This window comes from Passer montanus, unplaced genomic scaffold, assembly GCF_014805655.1.
Source record: "Passer montanus isolate IOZ18808 unplaced genomic scaffold, ASM1480565v1 scaffold147, whole genome shotgun sequence".
Lineage (NCBI taxonomy): Eukaryota > Metazoa > Chordata > Aves > Passeriformes > Passeridae > Passer > Passer montanus.
In genome coordinates, this window is record NW_024361718.1 from 625621 (window position 1) to 645442 (window position 19822).

A 19822-nucleotide genomic window follows, 5' to 3' on the forward strand; every position below is an offset into this window, starting at 1 on the left:
TAATTTGCTGGAAAATGAACCAAATCCATCAGAGGAAGGAGTGAAGCGCATTCCCTTACTTGGAGTTTAACACTTCACTTATCACCAGGGAAACATGGGCTCCCAGATAGACAGAAAATCAGTTTGTTTGAACACGTGGGAGAAAATGTTGTTGTAAATATTTCCTTGGGTTTGTGTTTTTCAACAGTGTGCCCTGTTTAATAAATGAGTTGTTTGATCATACTTCTCTTTAGTTCCCATCTAGTTAGACCATAATGTGCCTGTTAAAACCTGCTTGTAAAAAGAAAAACAGAATCAAACACTTCCCTGTTTTTCCAAGTACCTCCTGTAGCAGTGTGCTGGTGATCAAACCCAAGCATTCCCTACATGGATTCATAAAATCAGAAATATGGATTTGTAGTTCATAGCCCAGGGTGATGCACACATGGACACTTGTCCAGATCTGAGCCAGGAATACAATATTATTACTATTATTATTATTACTGTTCCATTCTGCCAATGTCTCACACAGCTGCAGGAATGCAAACACAAATGGCAAATATCCAGTGCTTACCTTTAGTGGTTCCTCAAAAGTCACTTTAAAAGTGCTGGAATACCAAGAGGAAGTGGGAAGAGTTGAGCCCTGGTGCTCTCCCCGTGCCCACATTGGCTGCCCCAGTGGTTCCAGCCCTGCTGGGGACATGGGACAGCAGCAGACACTCAGGGGCACTTACTCCCAGCTGCTTTGGGAACCTCATGGACTTCACTGGAAAGGGCTTCAGACAGGGAATATTTTGGGTTGGAGCTCAGTGCCAGATCAAGCCAGTAACAAGCAATTACGACTCCATTTCATTTCATTAGATAGCAAACTATCACCTGTATTTTCTTCCTCCTTCTCCCTCATTTCCCCTTTTGGCCTGTTCTTTATCTGCTATTTATGCACCATTTCCCTCTTCCTTATCAGTACAGCACCTCAGCAAGTCACCACCTGGTTTTCTTACAGAGTTCACAATGTTTACCCTCGTGATTTTGACATAAAACAGCTAAAAACTTCCAGCATTGCTATTTTGAATCAGAGCATCAGCCCTGGTTCTCCCTCAGGGATGAATAGCCTCAAATATGTGCCTTTCTGAAACCTCAGTTTGCTGCACAGAGCAGGAATTCAGCATTGTGGGGAATTTCATTCCTGCTTTCCTTCCCAATTTGCACCTGCAGTGCACATCCATCCCATATTTCACAAACTCTCCTGCAAAGGTGAAGCTGCTAAAGCCCATCCCCGGGGCTGCAGCACTCCCAGAGTGCCCAAATCACACTGAACGAGGCAGAGCTGTTTCTCACCAACACCTCCTCACAGGTGCTTCTCTGCAGAGATGGAGAGCTCTGCCCAAAGCACTGGGACTAACGCTGCAAATCAACTCATGTGTGTGAGGAGGGGGGAAATGAGTGACAGGGAATTCAAGTAAAAATATTTTCTGATTATTACCTACCCTGAGCTCCCAAAATCAAAGCAGAAAAGAGTTTCATTCCAAAGTAGCTGTAAAGCTGCATTAGTCCAAGAAATCTGCTGTTTAAATAATTGTTTTCTCTAGGGGTTTTGTTGAATTCACTGTGCTGAGTACAGTTTTATTTGTTGGTAACTTTCCTCACAGTGTAGCACTATTTCATTTTGGCCTCTATCAAGTATAACTTCTGATAGAAAATTGGTGAATTAAAGTTTGAAATTAGGTGAGAAGACAGGAAAATCTGTAATCAGAAGCATTTTACCTTCACAAATGAGATTATCTGACAGCCACTCACCTCATACCTGGCCTGCTTGGCTAACTCCTAAAGCAACAATATTGTATAAGCACAACTGAATCAATCTAAGCTGGGAAAAAAGGGAAGAAACTTCTGAGCTCAGGGCCTGAGCACTGGAGTGAGAATTCCCTCCTTTTTCCCCAAAAAGGGAAGGAACATCTGGGCTCAGGGCCTGAGCACTGGAGTGAGAATTCCCTCCTTTTTCCCCAGGTCTTCAGTGGCAGGAAGAGTCCTGGACTGGACTCCCCAATTCTCATTCTCCTGGCTGACAATCCTGATGCACTCCCCAGTTCTAAAAATTCAAAGTTAATTTTTCTCACTCTGACAAAGGGAGAAAGAGCTGAAAAAATCAGTGTAAGTGCAGAGCTGTCATCAATGACAGGAAAAGCCTTAGAGAGCTGTTGTTCTTAGGGCCAAGATTAAGCTCCTTGTTCCCTAAGCAAATTCACTTCATGGTTTGACTTTCCTGAGCGCTCCTGCAGCCATTTCCCTGCAGCACTCCCAGGAGCATTCCCACCTCCAGCCTTCCCGGCCAGGCAGGCAGGAATGAGAGCCCTGGGGGCTGCTCAGCCCCAGGGGCAAGGGAAGCAAACTCTGCCTGGGGAGCTGGGTCCTCACTGCCAGTCCAGATTTACATCCAAACATCCCAGCGGGAATCCAGAGCTGCATCTCGGGATTTCAGGTGAGAATAAAGAAAGCTGTTACATTCAGACCATTATTGTTCATGCTGCTTTGTGAATTTATTTCTTTAAATTTTCCACTTGTGCTCCTGCCAAGAGAGATCTATTAGACAGAAAGCAGCAAGAGTAAATCTTTATCATTTTGTTTCAAACTATAAAATAATTTACATCACATATTTTACTTACTTTTGTCTTTTTTGTTTGTTTTTTTTTTGAAACCACAAACATTCCAGCATCACACTGTAGGAATAAGAATAACAATAGAAAGCATAACCTTTTGCATAGTATTAAATGAACAGACAGAGTAAGTTCTTTATTTACAATTATTGTCTAGATAAAAAAATTCATAAAAACAGATGAATGAACATATATTAATAACCCCTAGTGGGATGGATTGCCAATGTACCACTGTATTGTTGTCCACAAATCTCATGCTGCTAAGTACAGTACGTAGAGAGCGAGCATTTATATATTGCAGGGAATTTTAACAAACTGATCATTTTGGTTTTTGATCCATTGTTCCCATCACAGAGAGGTCAAGCAATAAAAGAAAGGAATTGTGATGCACGACTTGTAGTTGAAAGGTCATAGCTATTCTGCTTTAAAAAAAAAAAAAGTCTATCATTTATCATATACATAAAGCACAGTCTCTGCTCACAAAAGCCCAAGTTTTCTATGCATCTCAGTTTATATATGTTTTACTATATATACACAGAATGCAGTGTTCGTTTTCTTAACAGTTTTCAAGTCTGCAAATGGTACCTTAGGGAGGGGTACTCCTACAGGAAGAAATTCAAAAATTAAAAAAAAAAAATGGAACCGAGAAAAAACATGAAGAGTGTTGGAAAACAAAAAGGCAAACAGTCAGTGTGTTAAGATGCTGAAAAGAAACTGTTCCAGTATTAATAGCTTCTGTAGATGTTCAAGTCCAAAGCTAGAGGCTTCCCTGTAAAGAGATACCACTTTTGTCTTCTGGCCAGAGATGCCCAGAGGCCCAGGGAGCCAATCCGTGGTGAACAGGGCAGTCCCCAGTCACAGAGCACCTTCCTGCCTGGCGCCCATCCCTGGCTGCTGGAGCAGCTGCCCCGGGCACCCTGCCTGGCCCTGGGGCTGAGGATGAGCCACAGCCAGCAGAGCTCCCAGCCCCGAGTCCGGCAGCCGGCACCGGGAGCTGCTCAGAGCTTTACCTGGCTGAGAGTCCTGATGCACCCTGAACACACCGGGGTCAGTCTGCAGTTTGGCCATGAGTCTAAGCTTGGTTTGGAGAGTTCTGGCTTGGTTAAGCTGCTGTGACTGCAGAGATGCACCACTGTATGGAGCCAACTTTAGGACAACCAGAAAAACACCTTAACAACTCAACGGATCGAGATGGTTGGAGGGTGTTTTGTTCCAACACGCCTGGCATTATCGATTGTGTGATTCCAAATGTCTTTTGCACTGTACAGTTATGGAAAAAATCATATGCTGAAAAGTCTCCAAGCAAACTTTATATTAAATACAAAAATTATTTATGAAAAATCTGTGATCCACAAAGTGCTTAGCATTCAAGTGGTTGACATAGCAATTGTATAAGCTCATAATTTTTATGTTTCTAGGGCTGTTACCATCTTGAAAAATGTTTTTCGCCTTCCATACTGCAGGTTTTCAAAGCAGCTTTCTTGGGAGAAAGCTGAAGGTAAAATAATGTATTACTGTGTTACTGCAGGAACGCAAGCTTGATTTAAAAAAAACCACACAAATCACATCTCAATACACAATTAATAAAGATTCGTTCAGTCCTAATAGTGCAGAAATTATATTTTTCTTTAAAAAAAAAAATCAAAGCAACAACCTACAGTGATTTCATCCAAAATGCCAACAGCCCATACCTTGCAAATAATAAGGAAATAAATGCCTAAAGTACTAATTGAAAAGGATTAACACAGTATATCACAAGATTTTCACATCTCTTTTATCTCCATATAGACAAACCAAATATAACTTATTTTAAATTATAAACTCATTTAATGTCTCTCTAAAAATAGTTTCTGAAGCCATTGCTGTATGTCTGAAGAATGAAATAGCCTCCATTATTGTATGTTGCACCAAAACGAGTTCAAGCAGATCATCAGAGGGAAGGAAGGAAAAAAAAGGAGAGAACCTGATCATTTTGATTTTTATTTGAAACAAAGGAAGCCTGGTTTACCTCCCTGTATATAGGATCACAATGCTACATCCAATGTGTTATATTTTGGCTTCTTTTGTTATTTACTAGCAGTATCTACATTATTAACAAAAAAAAAAAAGAAAAAGACAAAAAAAAACCCAAAAAGGAAATCAGGCAGAAATCAGAGCACGGTTGTAATAAAATATCCAGGGTGCGAGAGTACAGACATTTTCAATGAGCTGAGCTGAGCCATTTTTATACTACTTCGGCAGGAAGTGCTTTCTTAACCCTACAAATAGTTAAGGATATTATCTACAGGTTTGTAAACAAATTACATTCTTTTTTAGGACATAAATAAGTTAAAATAGTCAGAGCAATTTGAGCAGAAACAAGGCAACATGCCAACAAAGAAACTTTATATATATATAACTATATATATATAGATAGATATATACATATATATAATTAATTATCTATATACTTATATGTATATATCTCTATATATAGTCTCATAAATGTTTAAGTTCCTCTGTCCAACTGGTGCAAATCTACTGTGCAAGTTAAGCTTTGCAACTTCAAAAAAGTTATTTAAATTAATCTATACAATTGAGTCCATGCCACACAAGCATTTCAAAAACTCACAGACCAGTGAATTGGATAAATAGCCTCAGAAAGAAGTCCTCTGCAGTTCCTGCTTAAGGAGGAAAAAAAAAACCAAAAAAAAGAAAAACAAAAAACCAAAAAGGAAATAAAAACAAACAAAAAGAGAGAAAGAAGGGCCAGCAGTGTACAGTACATTCATGCAGGAGGATTTTTTTTTGTTTTTGTTTTTCTGAAAGGGAACGGGGGGTATGTAAATCAGCCATTCATTCTTTCCCCAAAACCATTGTGATCAACAATTCATTCACTTGTCTCAGAGTGAATAAGAGTTCAAACAGCTTTTCAGCCAGCAATGTTTTTAATATATATATTTATATATCTCGGTTGCTGTGGGGTTTCTTATTTTATTTTACTTTAACTTTTTATATTTCTTTTTTTTTTCTTTTTGCAGTGACCTTTTCAGCTAAAGTGATGTCTCCAGGCTATGTATTGGGCTTCCTGGACTAGAAGAGGTAGCTGATTTACTTGTATCAGTTGTAAGATTGATTCCACTGTCGATAGCACTGTTGTTCTTGTTCAGCGAGGACGGTGGACTCGAGTTTTTCTTGAGAGCAGGGTCTTCTTCTAGGTCTGTGTCATCAATGAGTGGGATGTGGGGCTGGGAATCTTCTATCCTAAATTCAGGATGAGTCATAAAGTTGTGAATAGAGGTTCTAGATTCTGGTTTTTCTAAACCTTCATAGAGAGAGCTACGGAATGCCTTCACGACGCGGATCTGGGGGGAGAAAAGGAAAGGGCTGTCAGAGGGCAGCGCCCCGGGGCACAGCGGGGCAGAGAACACTTGGTGAAAAATGTAGCACATGGTTAGGGCAGTGCAGGCAGCTGGAGTCCAAAGTCTCTGGATGTTATATGCATAAACGAGTGGCTCAGTTATGTGCATTTTGAATGTCTGTACCAACTGCAATATTAAAATAAACCAAGGTTTAAAGCCATCAAAGAACTGATGGGGAGGAGTGGTTAAAGAAAGCCAAGGTCCACTCGTGTGGTACATCCCTAGTAAAAGACAAGCCATGTTAATTGTAATGCAAATGTCAAACCATGCATGTTGATAGTTTTTTGGGGTATTTTTGCAGTGAGTAAGTAGAAAGGCTTTTTTAAATTAAAAAGTCTCTTTTATATTATTGTTAAAAAAACCATTACACATAACATATCACACTTCACAAACAGAAAAGCACGGAACACGGACACGGTTGGATGGGTACGTATGAGACACACACAGGAGCCAAGTGTGAAAACTAGAATATCAATGTTTTAAAGCAAAATCTAAATGGATGCAGCCAAGAGCACAAAAAGCCAAGCAGACAAAGTACTAAGCGCAATCATGCTACCACAGGGGAAAAAAAAATAAAAATCACAGTTACCACATGAACAGAGATAACTTGCACACAACAACTACACTTGGAAGCCTGGATAATGTGAACATAGTATCGTTGAACCAACTTTTATTTGTCCTTCATGCAGATGTGAGGTAAACACTCGAGTATAGACCCACTGTTCTAGCCATTCAGCTTGTTAATAAATAGAAGAACATGAAGTAAAATAATGGATTGGTTGTTGGGTTGAATTGAGTCCCATTGTTAACAGCGAGCTGTTTGGATTTGGTGTCTCAGTCGTGCAGTTAAATGCTGAAAGCCACACAATTTATGCCATTTATGCAGTCTTTAAAGCAGGTCAGTGACCTGTGCCAGGGGCCACCTAGTGCCAGAAACCACCTGGCAGTAAGAAGAGAGGTGAAAATCAACTTAAGACTCAGCCCAGCGATTCTCAGGGATGGTGCCCACCATTTTCCCAGTAGGAAAGGGGAGGAGCAGATTGAGGAGCGGGGACACTACATCCTCTATGGGTGGGCAAAGGGAGGGATGCTCTCTAGTCCCAGGGACCTACCAGTTCTCAAAAGAAGTGAAGGGTTGTGCTGGGTTACTGTTGAAAAAAACAGAACTTTTTGGAAGGGGGTGGAGGGGCAGAGAGGAAAAAACAGAATGGCAAAACGTGATCTGTTGGCAAATGTTTCATGACTAAGTATGAGTTCTATCCCTCTACTTCCATGTAGTCCATGAGCAAACCTTGAGCATTTCTCAGGGGGGAGAATAAAACACAGGCAGAGGCAGAAAAGGTGCAAGCAGGTACTGTGAAAGCTTCTCCACACACATTTGAAATGGTTTGGTGGTTGGCATGTGGATCTTTTTACATGTAAATATGCTGCACATTGTTGGTTGGCCTGATACAGCACTGCTTTGGAAAGCTTTAATTCCTCTTTTCCTTGGCAGACTGCACTTCAGTAACGGCACAGGGCCATGGGGTTCCAGCTGTGGGGTCCAGCTGATCCCATGTACAAGCTGTACAGAATTTCAGCACATTTGAGGAGGAGGCTGACTTGGTTTGGGTTTTTTTCTCTTTGATCTTGGTCCTTGTTTATGATCTCTAAATTTGGATATTCATTGTCTTTTAAAAATCTTAATAGCTGAAGTCCTGCCACGTTCAGATCATTGGGTCAGCCCAAATACTCTCCCTTCCCTTCACAGGTACATTTGGTAACAGCAGGGCACAGTACAAAAAGTAGTTCATGTGACAGTTTATGCTCCAGGTAAGAGGATTGGAGTGGCACAGAACGGCTCAGCCAGACCTTGGGGTGTGAGAATGTTTTAGGTTGGCAGACGTGCAAGAGGGAAGATTGTCTTGCACGAAAAAATATCAACAAATAAATTTTAAATCAGTTTCACCCACTGCAATCACACAGTGTACCTAAGAGAGCTCCTGGAATTAAAAACCAGGGGTTTGTGAGAGCTGAATCTGAGCTCTGTGGGGGCTCTGTAGAGTCAGCAGAGTGGGGTAAGGAATTCATCTGCATTGCTAAAAACAGAAAAGGTGGCAAATCCCTTCACTATCTATGCCCTCCTAGCTTGTCTTTTCAAGTGCAGAGTAATTAGTCTAAATGATGAAAACAATTGTATGACTGTTGAGACAGCCTTAAAACCACATTCCCATATTGGCCTATTTAAATGAAGAAACTTTTTGTACCTTGGGTACTTTATAGTATGGGCTGATGAGGTGACATTTCTGCAAACCTCCCCATTATTTCTGCTTTCTAAACACAAATACCAGTCACCTCTTCAGCTGCAGCTGCATGCTGGAGCTTATCAATTAACAAGATAATTCTATTTTCTTGGAAACATAGCCAATTTCTATGACATAGACTTAGGTTCTATTTGCCAGCTGGATTTTTTATAGTGAAGGTAAATTTTTACTTAAATAAAAGAGTTTGATATTATCCTGAACAGATCCAGCAGAATCCAAAGAAAGGAAAGCTTTTCTTCATCACACAAACTGTATTTAACTCTCCATGATTTAGCAAGGGAGGAACTGATGTCAATTTGTAAGTTCCATATCCCACAGTAGGGAAAGAATCTGTATTGCTTTAATACCAGCATTTGGCATCTCATTTGGATTTCATTCCAAGCTCCTCGTCAATACAGGGAAAAATGCAAATTCCAGCTGTGTTTGACAGGCAGCTCTTCAAACGTGCCTGCCATGACCTGGATTTGGGGCTCTGCAGTGGCTCTGGAATTAATTCATTAATGAGCCATTGCAGGAGAGCAATAATGACTTTTAGCTGCATGGACTGAAGGTAGAACTGCAGCCTCTCACTTTGGGTGAAGGTGTGTGGCAAAATCTTTGGCCTGGACTGTTTGGGTCTTGAAAGAACATTGAGATGTTTCTGGAATGGCTTCTCCTTGTTCACACTGGTTTGTACTGGAAATATTGGCTTAAAACTGCTTCAGCTCTGCTGACACCTAAGGTAGGTCACCCTCTGAAAGCAATGGTAATGGAAGGGCCAAACTGGGCAAGTCCCTCAAGCTGACAATAAATCAAATTAGATTTCTAAAGAGTTTTCTTCACAAGGGAGCTGTAGGAACCCATAACTTCACTTAAAATCTCTCTACAGAGATGTATATTAGTTTTCCATTGATTTTTCACTTTAGAAGAAACTCCCTCCTCAACTTAAAATTTTGCATACTGAAATTGGCATCCAGAAGAAAACACTTATTTTTTTAATGTCACATATCATTCAGTGACAGAATTTCTGCACTGCAATAAAATTCAAAATCTCCTTCAAGGCCTGTCCCCCAATGGATCAAATTATTGCTTGCAGGGACAAAACTTAGTGGAAACAAAGGCAGAGGCTTGTTGCATGTAAAGGTGGCATTTTTGTTTCCCTACTGTAATACTACAATATTTAATCTACCTATTATAGCTGGTACAACTCCCAGATTTAAAAAGATTATTTACCCAGAGTTACGTGGCCCAACAGCAACAAATCCTTTTAATACATGCTTAAATTCAAGGTTTGAGGTAATATCTGTGTAAAAACATTCTGGGGCTCTGCTGAAACCAAGCCCAGCCAGGTTTTTTTTGAAGATAAAATCAAGCAGATGAACTTGGGATGTTGTTATGGCTGTAAAAGCATGGAAAAGCAGGGACATCCATGATGGATAGAACCTGGGAAGTGTTGGTTTAGTATGAACTATGTAAGTTCATGTAATGGTGTTTCTTTATGAGACTGACAATGCCAAGGGAAGACAAACAGTGAGATACAGCTCCCTTTTCTCACAGTAATGGAGACAACAGAAAAAAATGAACTGCTTTTAACAAAAGACTGCGGGGACAACACTTCAGGACATTTTTGACATTGCTATAAGTTTCCACTTCTTTCTTCTCTGGAGCTGTAACAGAAAAAAACTCTTCAGCTTCATCCCACCTTGGAAGTCAGATTTATTATACTGCATCAGGCAAGAAAAAAACAAAAACAACAACAAAAAAAAAGAAATTTAATTTTAGATACTACAATTTTTTTTTTCCCATCAGAACAAAAAGGTGATATTCAGAATGTCAGTCCTAAGTACAACCATCTAGGCAAAATCTCCAAAGCCTGGTAAGCACCAAGAGCTGTGTTCTGGTTGGTAGTGTGTGGGCTTATACTCGAATGTTTACCTGGCTTCATCTAAGCCAAGTATCTGGAGTTTGGTTCACATTCATTTCAGGCTCAAGGTTAAAGACTCACAACCTCTTTTTATTTCACTCTCTCCTGCTGAACCCTTTTGTCCAATGTTCTCTAGCCCTCTGGGAAAACAAACACATTTAATATTCAGACAGTAGAGAGTAGGGCACTGCAACAGCAAATAAATTCAATACTGAAAGGTCAGTAAGGTGATTAGTATAAAATTGTAAACAAGAGGTCAATTTTGCAAAGAGATGCCAACTCTTAGGTGTAACTGAGACTATTCTAGGTCAAGACTAAACTGTACAAAGGTAAAGGAGTTTGGTCAAGGACTATTGCATATGGAAAGCTTTGAAATAGAAAATATCTTCAGTATAATGGGATTTCTTTTTGAATCCTCCCAGTTTTAGGTGAGTAAAATCAGATTAGGTCTCCACAAGAGATGCTTCTTGAATTGGGGTCACCTGTAAATGTTGTGCCTCATATATTCTGGGGACTAGGATGCAGAAGTTGAGCAAATTCAAACATAAAAAAACATGTATAAAAATTAGAAATTCTAGTTTTCTGCTTTAACAAGTGAAACAGATGCATAACGTTATCTGTGCTGCTCTCTTCCCACATAAAGATGCAGCAAATCCTGCAAGTGCTGCTCAAAATTCAAACCACAGGCAGCAAGGAAAGCAAAGCACCCACACAGACCTGGATCTCATTCCACAAAAGGGCTGAATTTCACTGTATTTTAGAGCAAACGAGCAGAGCCCTGTGCAGGACTTCCACTTTTCCACAGCAGGATTGATTGCTGCAAAATTATGGAGTTGGACATTTTTGTATCAGTTTTAAATAAATCCCACAAGCCTTTAAAAGAACCTGTTTGTGCTTTAGGATCTAACCCTTCCTGCCATGGCACATCTCCACTTGAGGGCTTGGGTTTATATTTAGGCTCTAAATCTGCTTAATTATCCTTCAGGGAGGAGATCTGGGAGTTGATTTTGATTTTTTGCATATTCCGGAGGATTTTGTCGACCTTGGTCACAGCAGTGGGAAGTCCTAGGCTTTAGTACGGAACCCCAGTCTCTGGTTCAATGGTGCAACTTTAGAAACATAATTTTAGCTGTGGGTTTGATTTATGTTCTGCTTGTTCCATTTCCTCCTGTGATGGTTAAACCTTCTTGTACAGAAATTACCCACTGCTCTTGGTCTTTGATCTGGATGTAGATCAATACTGAGCAGCAATCTTTGCCTCAACATTTATTAAAATAGATGATTTCTTTAAAAGAAATTAGTTTCCATTTTTCTTCATGAAAAATTTCATCCAAACAAGACCTTACCTCAAGTTTTAACTCTGAATTCTGAATTATTTCCTTCATAGAAAATTAAATATGTAAGAAATATAAAAGCTCTTCATACACAACAGCTTGCAAACAGTTAAATGGACCCTTTAAGATGATCTCTTGGGAAATGGGCTGTGAGAGCCCCTGGAGCTGAGCTTGCTGAGTGCCTCACACAATTTGCAGATGCTCGTGGCCTCGTGCCAGTCCACAGCAAAGCCCTGGGTGACACCTCCACCTGTCCATGGCAGTTCCTGCCCTCGTGCCATCCCCAGCAAATGCTGAATGTTCTACACAGGACACGTTCTTGGCACGTCTCAGAAACTGCAACCATTCTTTAATTAAAAGGGGAATGGGAAAGGTTCTCTTGCCCAGCAAGTGAAGCCGCAGTTCTGGAGGCTGTGGCCCCTCCAAGGGAGGCAGAGCACAAATCCAGCCTTAAGGGTGCTGTGCTCTGCTCTTGCAGGAAGACACTTCTTAAAAACCAACCAACCAATCAACCAGACAGAAAAAAAGGCCAAAAAACCCTTCTGAGATTTGTACGATGGACAAATACCTCTGAGAGCATTTTGTGGTTGATTGGTGAGGCTTTAACTGCTGCTATAAAATCTGGAGTTGTGACTCTGTTTTCTCCTGTCCCACCATACAAGTGGGTCATTTCAGGCTGCTGTTGCTGGGGTTCAGGTAGTAAAAAGTTTCAAGTGATTGCTTTAAATATTCACTTCTAGAAACCTCTGATAAGACAGTCCTCATCAGAAGCAAGAAAAAGGAACTCTGGGAGGTCTCTTTTGCTGGGGTTTGGTTTGGTTTGTTTGTTGTTCCCCCAATGCTCCCTAAACTTAAAAATTAGAAGGTTTTTTGAAAGAAAAGAGAGAGGTTTTGTTGGTTTTTTGTTTTTTTTTTTTGCAGGGACCTGCAGTTCCTGACTGATTCCACTTGGGAAGAGTATGAACTCCATATGACAATGAGAGGAAGAGCAAGTACATAGGAATATTAATTGTGCGTCTTTCTTGGAAAATCTGCAACTGTGCTCTTTTGCAGGGGTTACCTATTGCTAACACAAACATCTGAGGAATATACTGAGTGGGATAAAGACTTGTTTACTTTGTGTACAGTTAGATATTCTCACCCTCTACCTAACTAAAAAATCTAGTGGTGAAAGCTTTAATTACATACTCAATTTTTAGCACAAGATAATTTTGGGTGTTATTAATTCTGAGCTTCAAAAGGAAAAAAAGGCAAATAAAACATAGAAAGAAATGCATATAAAACAGAAATCCACCAAAGGCTGTAGCTGAAACCACCCTTAACTCTGTAGTGGGAGAGCTATCAAATGATGGAAGTTTGTGGGTGTTAATCTGTGCTTGAGAAGATCTGAGACCACTTTGCTTAACTTCCCCATATTTTCATTTTCAGTAGCTTAAAGGTTTGCATATTAAACAGGTGCACATATTTAGTGTGCATTTAAATGGATTTAATAATTTGATCCAAATATTGAAAATGCCAAGTTTTAATTTGCAGAAATTTTTGTTCTATTTAAAGCTGCAATGTCTTTCAAAAGAGAAAAGAGACTCACAGACTTCCCTGTTATCCATTAATGGTGACATCAAGAAATTTGTCATTTGCTATTACAAATAACACCCTGGTGGCTCACTAGGGAGACTTTAGTATTGTATTAAATATTCCCTTTTACAAACTGCTTTTAATTAAGGGATTCCACAACTCTGAATGGGCCATATTTGTAAATAGCTGCTAATTACAGGTAATAACTTGATGACCTGTTTCACAGACCACTCTTAGGGGTGGATGCATTCCATGGGCAGATTTCTCTTTAAGCAAGCACTAAGTTTTGATTTGAATCAAAAAAGAATTTGCCTAAAAATACTAGAAAAACATTCCATTTAAAAAAAAATCCAAAATTTTACTATAAACCTGCAGGAGATATCTCACAGATTGGTAAGATGTCAAAATGATCTTTATATTAAAAATTAGTAACACAGTAAGAGCTTCATAAATGCTCTGTTAAATTATACTGACATATCAATAGAGCACCATGTGATTCCTATTTTTTAATTAAGTATTTATTGATACCAGACCCTCTCCACTTTGGGCACCCTGAAATATCCCAGTTGTTGCAACATCCTGAGCAAGTTTCAAGAACTAAACCCTGTTTCCTTCTTATACACTCAAGGTTTTCCTTTGATAGTCCCCATAATACATTTACATATATTTTTAGCAGTCCTGAAGACTGGGAAAAGCTTCAAAATCAGAAGTACAATCATCCCATTATTCTCTTCCACCCATAGGAAGAAGAAAATGGGGTTTGAGCTGTTCTGAGCAGCTCAGAGGAAAGCAGCCAGTCCTGTGTGCCCACACACATTTTAAGCACAGAGCTGGGGAGCAGCCCTAGGTGAGAATTTTGCAACTGGGATTTTCTTTAAAAATGCCAATTCACAAAACCATCCCCCATTTCTATGAAATTTGGATTAGGAAGGGTTTTCCAAGTTCTTGAATATGAGCAACCCACTGTAAATACCCCATTTAAAAATAAAAACCATGGGGGTTTTACTTGATGGGTTTTTTTCACTGCCATTCATAAATTTGTGTCTTTGTATGAATAAATCAAAACTTTCCTTAAGTGTTATAATTTCTGATTTAATACCAGCAGACATTCTGCTGTGGTAATAAAACACCAACAGTCCAGAATAAGCATTTTAAAATCCCAATCTCTAATTGCCCTCTGCCGTGGAGATCCTTATCTCTGGGAAGTTTAAATCAATCACCTGGCTTTTATTTTAGTGAAGAAACTTGGCTATAACCACGAGGAGCTCTGGACACCTGTTTTATTTCTCCAAATGAAAGGTGACAAAGGCTGGAGCAGATTTTGCTTTCTCCTATTAATTAACTTCAGCCCATAAACGAGTGAGGCCCTTGTTAAGGCACAATAAAATCTAATTTTTGCTTTGCTGCAGTGGAGAGTAGAGAGCGAAGATAAATTGTCTATTTAAATTTTATTAGATCTTTCCTCCCAGAGTGCTGGCTGCAGCATGTTAAGGAAACATTTCCCACAGCACAATGAGCTGCTCCCATTTTCCTGCTTAAATGGAGAAATTCTATCCCAGGCAATCATTCCCTGGATGAAAAGCTGCTTTGGGATTTGGGGGTTTTGTGTCCTGCTCAGTGTGGAAATGAGAGAACCCGGGCTCAGGAACCTCCATGGCTTCACTTCCCCTGATCCTGCTCCTGCCCTGGAATAGTTGGGGCTGTTGGGGTGAAAGTTCTCAGGCCAAACTTCCCAAGACAAAAATAGGAAAATACAGAAAAATCTCCAAGAAGCAACTGCCAAAGTTGGAACCTAAATAGCTTTAGCAAAAATGAAGTTTCTCTTTAAATCCAACAAACCTTCTGGTGCTGTCCTCTGCTCTTGCTTGAAAATGCTTTAAAAACCAACCAACCAATCAACCAGACATGAAAAAAGCAAAAATACCCTTCAGAGATCTGTCTGATGGACAAATACTTCTGAGACTATTTGTGGTTGCTTGATAAGATTTTAATTGCTGGTATAAAAGTCATGTTTCAATGTTTGGTGTGCAAATACTGATGGGGTTTGCACTCAAACAGAATGGAAAGGTCAAGCTTCCTTTTTCTTGCAGGAGTTTTGGAATTTTATCCCCTTCTCTTGTCTGCCTTTTCTCTGTCTGCCTTCCCCTTCTCTGTTGGCCAGACAGATAAGAGCAGCTTCTTCTCTGTTTGGCCAACTACTAAAACTTGCATAAGGAATATACCCAATTATCTTCTGAAGTGTGTGACAGGCTTGTAAACTGAGTTCTACACATTTAAATATTCTTTAAATGCTGTAATAAAAAATAGCTGCTCACAGTCCTGAATAAATAAAAATCTAGAAACAGAGTTAGATCTTTCTGAGCAACTGGAATTTTTCTGTTACTGAAGCAGCCCTTCCTTATCAGCTGCCTCAAAGACTTTTCATCCACTTCAGTACTTATTCAGTAGAAATTTTGCAGTATTTCTTCAGCAGATATGTTGCATCTTAAACCAAACTGTGTCAGGATATTAGGATTCAGAAATCTGTTCCTTCTAAAAAATTTGTTACACTGATTTTGCTGTTTCAATGCTGTCCTTTAACTTGTCTAGGTCCCTCCTGCTTCAATGCTTTCCTGCCAGTGTATTTAGAGGTAATAAATCTACATCTAAAAAAGACAGAGATAATAAATCTAAATAGGATAGAGATAAGAAATATAAAGCTAAATAAGACAGATATATCTGAAACTAAAAAAAAAAAAAAAAATAGAGAGAATAAACTTAAAGAAATCTTTCATCTTTCATGTAAAGTTTAAGCCTGGCATCATAAACTAGATTTCCTGTTTCTTGTTCCTTGTGTTTCCTGGGCTAGTTACAGAGTCTTCCTGGTAGAATGATCTGGTATCTGAAAAGCTCTAGAATCATTAAAAGTCTGTATTTTAGAAGCAGTAGAAAATAAAACCTGAAAAAAAGAAAACCTGACAGAGAGCCCTCAAATAAAATTAAAATCTCCTCACACTGGGTAAAAAATGACCCTAAATTCCTGCCCTCACTGTGAGTTAGCAAAGAGCCAAAGAGAGAACAACTCCTGGGGAGCATCTACTGTACACAAAGTAATCATGTCACGGGGTTTGGAGCTGGCTCAGGTGGGAGCAGAGCCTGGGGAGGGGCAGAGGAGCTGAGTCTGAGGCGACTCTGGCTAAGTTGGCATCTCTGAGGGTCGGGTGCAGTAAGAATTCACACTCACGCCCAGCCGCAGCAGCAGAGGTGCTGGTAGGAGAGGAAAGAGCATTGGATAACGATACGTGACTAGGGCTAGAAATATTGGTTACATCCTGGGTCTGGCTTGTGACGGAGGACTGTCTCCTGAGAGCCCCCTGAAAGGAAGTGCCACTCTTGAAAGTATTGACTACTTCGATCTGTAACGGAGGAAAGAACGAGACAAGTTGCTTAAAGTATGGATACAGTTGCATAACTGACAGGAATAATCATGAAAAACAACAAATCAACCGTGCACGCGCTTCTACTCCCGTTGGAAACGAGGTGCCCCTTTCCAGGGTTTTTAGAAATTATTCAAATTTTCTGGCTGGATAAAATGAGGCAGCTCCGTAGGAGGCGGGGGAGCTGCATCACTTTAAACAAGTAGAAGATTTGAAATAACAGGTTTTTTAAAGTTTAAACCATTTTATTTAGAGGTAAATAAAATCAGCTGGAATACCTGATGTAACTAATCTCCACTCTTTTTTTCCTACTGAGATTCAAATTATGCTGTTATGTATCTCCAGGGGGAGAAAAATTCAGTCACTCAATTGGAATTTGGGGGATGGGGTCAGGGATGACACTCAACCAAAACAGAAAAATTTTAAAATTCAATATAAGACTCTATTTTTCTACAAACCCAGGGCTGTCAGTACACTAGTTTGATAAAATAATTATTCCACTATTTTATCTGACTTTTTCTGTAATGAAAATTTGTAAGAATTTAGCATAGTGATAAAGAATGTTGGGGTTTTGTAACTGGAGATTTAAAAGTGTTAATATTTTATCTTTATACAGAGCGCTTAAAAGCACACAGAAAATGATGTGGAACTGGATTGACTACTGCAGCAAAAACATCACAATTTTCCACTTATTTTCATATGCCTGCTGTATTCCCTGTTTGACAGACCCAGACTGAGCACCTTCCTTTTACTCCCCACCACAGAGGATGAGTTAAAAACAGAGCTGAGTATTTGAAGGCATCCTTTGGCACCAGTATAAACCCATTAAAAGCAGGCTCTGGGTACAGAGAGAAAGCCAGGAGTAAATCCCACAAATCCCTACACCCCAAAATGTCCTCTGCGCTGCATGGGTGCAACCACAACTGCAGAACATCCACGGGAGGAATTCAAACAAATACTTGTGTGAAGCAACCCACTGTTACCAGACCACACAACCCACATCTCTGGAGATTCCCAGCCTAGAAAGTGGTAAATTGGTGGCATTTTTATCAATTTAAACAGCACAAATCTTGGTGCAAACCCTCCTGAATTTTCCAAGTGGGAAGCACTAGAATGAATTTATGATTTTCTGCTGTGGTCAGATTTAGGACTAAATGAATGTGTAGGGCTGCATCATTAATAATATGGATATTTTCCCTCAATTAATCTTGTCTTTGGCCATCATTGTTTATTTTCCTGCTTGTTTTTATGGGAATAATCAACCACAGACAGCTGGAAAAGGGATCCCAGGTTACTGTTGTGCAATTATCTCAGTGAATTTTCCTCCACAAAGCCCAGGTTTGTTCTGTCTGAGCCCTGGTACCATTTCTCTGTGCACTCCCAGGACTGGGCAGTGTTCAGCAGTCCCCACAACGTTGGAGAGCTTTGTTTTTGGCAGCAGAATTACATGTCCAGTGCAAATCTCACAGTGAATCAAAGGTAAATCACAGTAAATAAAATGTGAGGTGAGTTTGCACATGGGGCAGGGCACGAGGGGATCGTCAGCTCAGGCTCATGGAAACACCACATGGCTCAAAGCACTGGTGACGTGGCACATTAAATACTCACCTGGAATGCTCTACAAAAGTAGAATTAAATACAGATCTTGGGTTCTCAGGGTCTAACCCAGGGGACAGAGCACTCTTCAAGAGAGACCATTCAAAAAAGACTCTAAAGACTCTCACTGAGGCATGAAATGAGTATTTCTGTGATAAATCCTGAGATGTGCAAAAGCCTTCCTAACAAACTGAGAGCCTTTGGTACAAGAATGAAAAGATGAGGGAAGATCTGTATTTAATGGTTTCTTCAGAGAAGAAGAATTACAGCCATGTAATTTGCTTTTCTCCTGAAGAAATGAACTCCAGCTGTTCATGGATATAATTCCTGGTGGGAGGATGACAACCTCCCCAGAATCCTAAAAGCTGAACATACAGGGCTGTGCTCTGCCTGAAGCCAAGAAAGAAGAGATAAACTTGGCCCAAAAGTTTGTCTTCTCCAAGCAGAAAATAACAAAGAAGAAAAGTCCTCATGGAAATAAATAGTGCATTTTGAATTAAGATGGAACCTTTCCATGACAAAGGAATGCATTTATTTAGAACAATTCAAGCTGCTAAAGAGGAAAAAGGAAACAAAAGCTCATAAGTTAAAAAAATTCCAACACAATATAGGATTCAATCATGTTTTGATTATAGGCCTTCAGGTAGAGGAAAAATACTGTCCTACAGTATTTTTGAAGCTTATCCATAAGGTTGATATTTTTGAAGCTTATCCATAAGGTTGATATTTTTCACACCTGTCTCGTTTTTCTCTATGTTCTATACTCTAGAAGATCCAATTTTTTTGTGTGCAGAGCAAATAAAAATATCAGTGATTAGCAATTAAAAAAAAAATTTAAAATCTGATAGTAGCAGAATAGTCCTTAGAATAGTAGGCAGAACAGGTACTTCTTCCTGATTTTTAACATGGAACAGATTTTCAGAAGCATTTCTGTTGTCATTTATGTAAGTAGAACCCAGGTCTCATTCCTCTAATCTCTAAGCAGGATATTAATTTAAAGAAAAAAAAAGAAAAAAAAACAAACAAAACCCCAAAACTAAAAAAAAAACCCCACCTTTCTGTAAGAAATAAAACAGTTTCCATTCCACTTACATGGGGCTACCACAATGTTTTCTATATTGAAAGCTACGTGGAAACCATAAAATGAGGTCCTGGTTTTTCATCCAACTTCAGAACCTCTTCCAGGAGTGACTTTCACTGCTGGAAGGTTTGAATTGGTTCAAAAGAAAAGTTTTCATATTTTCTACATGACAAATAAAGGATGAAAAATGCAGTGCAGCACCTCTCTGTGTCTTTTTTATCATCTGAAGAGAAACAATCTTTAAGTAGCAGTTACCCTGTCACCTGTATTTTTTTCAGCTTTTTCTTTTATTTTCAGCACATTCCAGGCAGTTGTTTCCCACCTGGGGCAGATAAAACAAACTGAATTTCAGGATGAATGAAGCAGAAGAGGAAAGAGTCAGGCTGGGTGTGTAAAATTCTGATAAACATAAGAAGTTTTTGAATCTCCTCACTTCAGAACGTTTCCATTCTCAGATATGAAGGAACTGGAGAATCTTTCAATAGACAATTAAAAGAGGTGAGATGCGTATTTTTTCTCTGTTTTTTTACTCAGATTATGAAGTCTGGCCTGAAGGTGAACTTGGTGAACTTCCCAAAGG

The 19822-nt window shown here is 39.6% G+C and overlaps 1 protein-coding gene across 16 annotated transcripts in view; it reads right to left on the reverse strand.

The window, feature by feature from the left end:
- Positions 1–2491: 2491 nt before the first annotated feature.
- The window catches only part of ATP2B2 (ATPase plasma membrane Ca2+ transporting 2), a 396338-nt gene continuing 379007 nt past the window's right edge, over positions 2492–19822 (reverse strand). For 8 of the 16 annotated variants that reach the window (XM_039700999.1, XM_039700991.1, XM_039701002.1 and 5 more), the window contains 2 exons: positions 16458–16544; positions 5666–5977 (listed from right to left, as the gene is read on the reverse strand). In XM_039700999.1, the coding sequence (XP_039556933.1) occupies positions 5666–5977; positions 16458–16544 (399 nt within the window). Of the gene's footprint in view, positions 5978–10324; positions 10381–16372; positions 16545–19822 lie in introns of all 16 variants that reach the window. The other 8 variants (XM_039701000.1, XM_039701009.1, XM_039701004.1 and 5 more) reach the window with 4 other exon arrangements.